Source organism: Phragmites australis, chromosome 16, assembly GCF_958298935.1.
Source record: "Phragmites australis chromosome 16, lpPhrAust1.1, whole genome shotgun sequence".
NCBI lineage: Eukaryota > Viridiplantae > Streptophyta > Magnoliopsida > Poales > Poaceae > Phragmites > Phragmites australis.
Genome location: NC_084936.1, coordinates 25,281,265 through 25,289,003, shown reverse-complemented (window position 1 = coordinate 25,289,003; position 7,739 = coordinate 25,281,265). Strand labels below are relative to the sequence as shown.

At 46.8% G+C, this 7,739-nt stretch overlaps 1 protein-coding gene across 1 annotated transcript; it reads right to left on the bottom strand.

Moving 5' to 3' along the window:
* Window positions 1–5,308: 5,308 nt before the first annotated feature.
* Window positions 5,309–6,814, bottom strand: LOC133895977 (plant cysteine oxidase 1-like). Its single transcript, XM_062336501.1, has 5 exons — window positions 6,640–6,814; window positions 6,383–6,546; window positions 6,138–6,285; window positions 5,848–6,054; window positions 5,309–5,742 (listed from the first exon to the last, which is right to left on the bottom strand). The coding sequence occupies exons 1-5, from the start codon at window positions 6,776–6,778 to the stop codon at window positions 5,618–5,620; spliced, it is 783 nt and encodes a 260-aa protein (XP_062192485.1). The 5' UTR covers window positions 6,779–6,814; the 3' UTR covers window positions 5,309–5,617.
* Between the last annotated feature and the right edge of the window lie 925 nt (window positions 6,815–7,739).

Here is a 7,739-nt window from a genome sequence, read left to right as displayed (position 1 = left end):
AAGCGTGGCCCATTCAGAAATACCAGCCGGATTTTGGGACTCCACGTAGATCATCTTTGTCTTGTCCTAGCTCTTGTTGCCACTACCAGCCTCCAAGTGAGCATTAAGATAAGCTAGAGGGGTGTGGGGCCAAGACCTTCTCATAAAAGGATTTGTGATTGCACAAGGGTTACTTAGTGCGATGGCACAATGATTCGGTCTTTCAGCAGCCGAAGCGAGTGTCTCTTAGAAATATGTGGCTCTCATGAATTGACTTGCTCCCAATGTATTCTCACCCCCGTGGGGTACCTTATTCATCCTATCAAAATAGGTTTTTATTTTATTCATACCACACAGTTCAACCTGCTCACACCACAAAGCATACCCAACACATTTCACATATTTCAAAAAGCATGATTGAAGTGATTAACTATCACTATTTTCATTTACGACGAGAAGTCCTAAACATGCTAGTAATCAAGGCAATCATCTAAACTATCTAGTATATAGTTGATGTTGGGGACCTCCTACAGTTTCAAGATAAACAGGTAAATCAACAACAAGGGATGACATAATCAAAACTAGGCCATAGCTAACAATCATTTAAATTAATTAAACTAAGCATGCATAAATATACGAGTAATATTTTTGAAACAGGCTCGACTAGATTGTGGATGTAAAAGATGGATTTTATATAACTAAATGAGTTATGACTTTTCTTTTTTTAAATTCTTCTTCTTGCGCCGCCTACCTAGCAGGGAGACCACCCCGGGCCAGGGCAACCACAGGCGGGACCTGCACCCTTGCAAGTCACATTGGCACTGACGGTGATGGGACTTGTACTGCCTCCGCAATCATAGCAGCTGCATGCAGCCCCGGTGTTGTTACCATTAGTGGTACGGGTGGCACAGTCGCAAGTGGTGATGGCGGCGGGGCACCAACACCACTATGACAGACACCAAAAATGCTTCACGTACGACTGGGTTGTCCAACCCCCTATGATCAGGCCTTGCTACAATACCCCCGTTGGGTACTGTAGCCACGCGGCTGTGCCCAATCGTAAGCCGGTCGGATGATCTGGTCCTATGTCAGTTCTCGACATACACCATTGTCTGGACGGTGACCCTCGAAGCCTCCGGCACCGCGTCAAGGATCAAAACCTCAGGACCGACTACGCTTGCATCCACCTCGGCCACCATGTCCCCACTCCATAACCATAGTCATGACTATAGCCATGGTCGAAGTGGCCCCGCTCGGGTCCCCCGCCATAGTCGTACCCTGAGTTGTCGCCACCATATCCATACCCTGAGTTGTCTCCGCCATATCCTCCACGACCACCACCATGCACCTTGTTTCGGTTTGCATCAAAGCCTCATCCACTGCCACCAGTCCGCCCGCCACCACTGCCCTGCATTCCATCACACACGACTTACATGTAAGAGCGCAGAGCCGCATTAGCAAGTGCTGATGCAGGAACATGTGATGTTGCTGGAGAAGACCAAGAGGCGATAGTCGCAACCATTGGCGAGCCTAACAAGAGACAAGGGTGTACATATGTACACCCAAAATTTTGTGTCAATTATATAAAACACAAGTTGGTTTCCACATCATCTCTACCCTCTACTCTCCTCATATCTAATAAAAAAACCCTAAAATTTAAATAATTTACCCACTTTTGCTATCCACTCTTATCCTCTAGTCCCCACACCTCATTACCGAGTACAGATATGGGGCTTATTTTACTAATGAAAATAACTAAAGAAATTAGGAGGGAAATTAGTGGATAATTTTGTACTCCTTTTTTGAATCCCATTTGAAATCAAACTACGGCATCGCTTCTGACGTGTTCATTCAGTTGCGCTCCTCTGACGTATCCACATCTCCATACCATGAGTTTATGTTTGATGTTACCACGTCCAATGTTTGCGTTTTCGTTGCAACACACGGATACTTAGCTAGTTTCATGTTATATAGGTGTGCATGGTGACTGCAATCCACAACGGCTCAAGCCCATATCACCATGACCCGACCGGTGTTGATGCGGCCACGGCTCACAACCCACTGCCCACGCGACCACGCATAGTGGCCTAGACACCTTCGAGGCATGAGTGACAACCATATGCATGAGTGTGTCGATTCCTAAGAGGCTGATACCATGTGTGTGACTACGTGATGACCATATTCCTAAGATGGAGGACAGCGGTGGTGCAGGCATGAGCAAGGCAGGGGTCGCGGTGGCGGGCTCGAGCTAGGCGAGGTGCGGCAGTGGGGCGGGCATGAGCGAGGCGGGTGCACATGGCTGCACACGCGAGCATGAGCGTGACTGTTCCTGCGACAAGCGGCATTGCGTGGATAGCCCTCTGGGTGTTGTGAATGAAATTGGGGTTCCAGTGCCCCGATCGAGCAAAGAAGCTAGCTAGGCCAGTGGATGTCTAGAACATAGCCTGTACAGGCTGATTCCAGATGGTCACCGCACGGCCCACCCCACTTCTACCACTCATGGGTTGCCCATTCCGATCCACCTTTCCCTCCAAGCCTAGATCTGCTAAAACCACGTGATTTAAATTTTGAACCTCCTCCTTCTATCTCTCGATCACTACCGGAGCACCATCCACGGTGCTGATGAGCTTCTTCAGAACAGAAAGTGCTGACTGTAATCCCTAGACAGAGCGACAATCCTTGACCACGACGTCGCCCAAAGTTCACGGTGGAGAGACCCGTGATGGTGGCAGAGGACCTTGCCATGGTGATGCCATCGAATGTGGTCGATGTTGAATCACGACATCAATGATCCATCCAGCCAAAGATTTTTGTCACCCCAAACTTGCAAAACTAGCTGAATATACCTACGAGTCTCTGCTCTCCAAGGATGTCTCGGCGTCAAGCACCTCCTGGGTAAATCCAGCTTCCAGCATCCCGAGGGACACCTCTCCCTTTCCTTCTGAGAAACCAAGTGGAGAAGTGCCTTAGTTTTCATGTGATTAGACATTGATAACAATTGATGTATCTTGAACTTGGTTAGTATATATTTGTGTATGATTGTTCTTGTTTATGTCTAACTTGAGTTGGTGGTGTTTGGAATTGGCGAATACTTCTTTGTACGCAGAAAAGTTACACACACTGAAAGTTCCGGCGTGAATATCATATGTTACGGTGTTCACCGAAAGTTCCGGTGTGGGCAGTGTATACTTACCGGACTATTTCTTGCAGAGAGTAATTTTTCTGATAAAATTTGAGATCAATGCACCGGAAGGTCCGATGAGTGTGGTGGCTACACCAGAAAGTATCAACAGAGTATTTTCAGTACTGAAGCAGAAATGCAAACAAATATCGGATAGTCTAGTGATGGACTTTGACAGTGCTAGAGTATTTTCTACAGATAGGAGATTTTTAGCGTCAAGTTTGATTATATACGTCGGATAGTCCAGTGCTGAGATTGTGAACACTGGAGACTGTACTGGACCTTTTGTTGCAGAGAGGTTGCAGAATGGTGGTTCGGTGGATTGGCACACACTGGTTTATCCGATGATGGACATGAGATCACCATAAGCTTTTATTGGATATTTTCTTGCAGAGAGCAAAGTTTTCCTAGAACATAAAGTGTTACACTCATCGGATGGTCCGGTGTTCAGGAGCATAACACACCGGAACATCTGGTGTTCATATTTTCTGTAGGATGTACTCTGAGTCGAAGTTTTTGATTTAATGCTAACCTAAAGATGTTTTAGAGTGTGGAGAAATGTGTTTGCTTGTTTCAAGGTGTGCAAGTGACGGATGCAACTTGGCGGTCGACTGCCGATGATTGGCGCTAAGAGGGTGCTTGGTGCCTGACGATCAAGGAAGGTCAGTCGGAGTCAAGGGTGATCCTAGCTATACATATGAAGGTCAAGCAAAGTATGAAATAGATGTTGAAGATGGCGTATTGATAAAATCAAGCGAAGGGGATATCGGTGCAAGTGACAAGCGGCCCGAGGGATCAGGTGCGGAGAAAACTTGCTGGTAGTTAAGATCGCAAGACGGAGGACATGTATTATCGTCAGAGCGCTTACTTCAGGTGGAAGCAAGTGGTGGCTAGTTATACTTTGAGAAGCGTGCTAGGGTTTCGTGGTTTGGCCTCAAAACTGTAGGAGGATTGGAGGAGTACGTGGCACCATTGCAAAGCTTGCGTCAAGGCGAAGTTAAATCGTAAAGTCGATGTGGCCGTCTGATGAATGGATAAGAAAATAAATTAAAATATCCTCAATGGTAGGTATAAGTGTACTATAAGAGATGAGTATTTTAGAAAAAAACTAGTAAACTTGAGGGTCAAGTTTCCTACTAGCCATTTGAGCCCCTTATGACACCCATATGAGAGCATTGTTTAGTAGAGAGAAATATGAGTGTTTAGGCTATGTAATAGGTGAGAGTTTTGAGAGGAAAATCTTTTTAATCCGTTTAAGATAGGACTGACCTATTTGAGTAATAAAGTTTATTTTGTTTCATATCTTTGAATCCACCTCCTTCTAGTTTTCCTCTCTTGGTTCTCTTGTCTTGTATGCAAATTTTTTCCCTTCTGGTTTTATTTTTTGTTTTGGTTTTTAGGCTAAAATTTTAGCACATTGTGAGGTTATTTTTTTGTTGCTAGAGGCATAAAATTTACGTACACACACTTATATGATGGAGTCTTGAAATCTCTTACCTCTAAATAATCAACTTGGAAAGTTTTGTTGCTCGGTGTTCATCATTTCTTGTTTCTTTGCTAGTTATGATCTTTCGAGTACTAAGACATATGGATTAATCTTAAATGGAACATATGGATCATATATCATCCGTAGAGTCGTGTTGTTTTGATTTTCTTTATTAAATTTTATCTTAATTTTTGCTTCCACTTAAATTTAGAGTGTGTTGACTGATCTAAATAGAAGAAGATCATCGATTCCATAAGAAATTTATTAAAATACATATTCATCTCCTCCTGTCATCAATTTTGTTCCAATAAAAATAGTCCGGGAAAAGTCCGCCCCACGAGTTCCGAAAAGCTATTTGAATTCTGGGCCATGCGCATCATCTTTTCCGTCACAGCGATAGCAGATGTTCACAATGTTTTACGCCACCGCTTATCCATCTTTTTATCTTAACGAGTCGTACATGGTTACACAGGTTGCACGACGGAAACCACTAGCCAGCAATGTGCTATGTGCAGCAACGCTGTGCTGATACAATGGATTTTCCTTCTGTTTGCAGTTTTGCATGTTGTCAGACAGATAAACTTTTCTATCTCTTTCTCCTTCGTGTTCTTTTGAAGCGGTCTGCACTAGCCTCCAAGGAACAAAGAGACGGAATCTCAGCGTATCATGTGCTAAATAAAATGAAAGAAAATGCGTAAATCTGTACATAACATTACTCTGCACACTCCGATGCTCAGTTAGCTCAGTCAGTTTTTGTGATTTTGTTCAACTTGCCAGCCTGATTTTTTTAGGGCACTTGCCAAGCTGATTTATAAGGTTGTCAGTATGTGAAACTTCTGTGTAAGACTATGAACTCTGAAACACCCTAGTATACACAGGGGGGAAAGGCTTTACATTTTTGTATACAGAACTTGTGCCCGCAACTACCTAATACCATCTTTATATAGCTCTTTTAAAAAGGAGTGAGCGCGCTACTCGTCATAATCGTAGTAGCCGTCATCGTCATCCATATCGACCGTCAGTTCAGGGCCAAGATACGGCGCCCCTGCCACGCTGAAATCCTCGGGCAGATCCGTCTCCTCCAAGATAGCAAACCCTGAACAAGAACAGCATAGCACCGTGTCAGGCAGTGTTTTTGCCGGATGCAAGTTTTAGCGTTCATGCGCATATGCAAGTTTCAAAAGCGTGTAATGATCAGCACCTGGGAGAGATGGGATGGGAACGTCGTTGAAGTAGGTCGACGGCCGGCCTTGTTCCTCGGAGTACGGCGGGGTCAGCACGTCGAGGATCGCGCACGGCGTGACGGCGGTGAACGCGTGCAGGTTGCCGCCGCTCCGCGGGAACAGCACAGACGCCTCGCACGGCGCGCGCCACACCTCGTCGGCGGCGACCACCCTGGCCAAACCACCTGGAGCGCGTTGCCCACCGTTAGCACAACCGACACCACAATACAATACGCGCGTGTATGGTATTCAGCGTTGTGAGGCTTACGAAATCCTGCGCCGGAGCACGGCGGCGCGGTGACCCAGTCGTACGACCGCACACGCACCGAGCCGTACAGGAGCTTGCTCAGAACCACCATCTCCGGGTGGTCGTGCAGCGGAAGCGTCGCGCCCGCCGGAAAGCAGAACACGCCGATCTGCCAGCAGAAACCAACGCACCGTGAGTACAACCAGACAACCGGTCTAAACCAGCAGCACTGTCCACTGATTTCGCTTAGGCGACGCCACACGTACCGAGAAATCGTCGCACTGGTGTATGTGCACGTAGGTGATCCGCGTGAACGCCAGCGCCGGCAGCAGTCGGCCGCTCTTCGGGCTAATTAGCTCGTCGTCCGCCGCCGCCGACGACGACTGCTTCTCCCCGTCGTCGATCCCGACGTCCGCTGCCTCCATGCCATCTGAACCCAAGAAATCAGCCCTGCACTTTGAGTTCTAACGTCCGACACGAACACACAAGACAGGGCACATGCAGGCGTCGATCATGAACCTACCAAGGAGTTGTCGCAGCCATTCGATCTCCCCGAGAGAGGGCGTCGCCTCCCCCGGCGACGAGAACACCACGTCGCACGCGTCGTACAGCCGCTGCACCTTGCTCAGCGCCATGATGTCCGGCGGGAACGCTACGGCCATGGCGGGGAAAGCACGTACGCAATATATAAGTCGTGTCCCGATGTGTGTATCTTCTCTTGCGAGGTGTCGGACTTTGGTATATATAAAGCTCGGCTTGCGCGCGTACGTGGTGCGCCGTGGAAACCGTGGGCCTCGGCAGCTTTTCCAGGGGCATTTTGCCGTCCCAGGACCCAGCCTCCGCAACCTCGGTGCTCGGGCTGGCCGTGCCCTGCTGTTTCTGACGGCGGTGCGTTCGCAGAATCGTCACATCAGACGATACAACCGCACAACAGCTTCGTCCCGATCTATAGCAGAGATGTACATAGCTTAGATATAAAAACACACCAAAGACACACACTTGAAAGAAAACGTATTGCCAAATAAGCTGAAATCTGAGCAACACCGGTATAATTATTATGCTCAAGCTTAGATGCGAAGCCTAAACTACTATTTAAACCGGATGAAAAACTCTATGACCATTTTCTCCTAGCGTGCGCATGTTGGAGATAACCAGCTCGCCGTGTTCGCAGATTTGTGCTCGCACCAATGCATCCACCGCCGTTTCTGACTAAAACTAAAACAATTTGCTTCCCTTGCGGCCTGTTTGGTCGCTTGGGATCTCGACAGAGTCCGTTTTGGGCATGAGTTTTTGTACTTCTAGTGCCCACTTGATGGTGCCCTTTTTTTCATTTCGGGAAGGATTTGATGATGCTTGATAGAAAAGTTTATTATGCGTTTAGTGCTTATTATGTTGCTGCCAAAGATCAGAATGGTACTACTGTTTTGGTCGTATTATTTAGGTGGATAAATTGATGCACAGTAGCAGAGAGAATTGCTTTTTTATTACAAGGGGTTTCAACTACAAAAATCAGCTTGAGCAGACATGTTTTTTTTTTTTTGCAGGAAATGCTTAAGCGGACATGTGACAAGTGGCTAATTCATTGTTTCAATCAGCAGTTAAAAAACAACGAATCGAGTATCA

Coding starts and splice junctions, on each gene's coding strand:
- LOC133895977 (XM_062336501.1), bottom strand. CDS start 6,778: ATGGCCGTAGCGTTCCCGCCGGACATCATGGCGCTGAGCAAGGTGCAG. Junction 6,547..6,639: donor ATGGCTGCGACAACTCCTTG/GTAGGTTCATGA, acceptor TCTTGGGTTCAG/ATGGCATGGAGGCAGCGGAC. Junction 5,743..5,847: donor TCCCATCCCATCTCTCCCAG/GTGCTGATCATT, acceptor GTTCTTGTTCAG/GGTTTGCTATCTTGGAGGAG.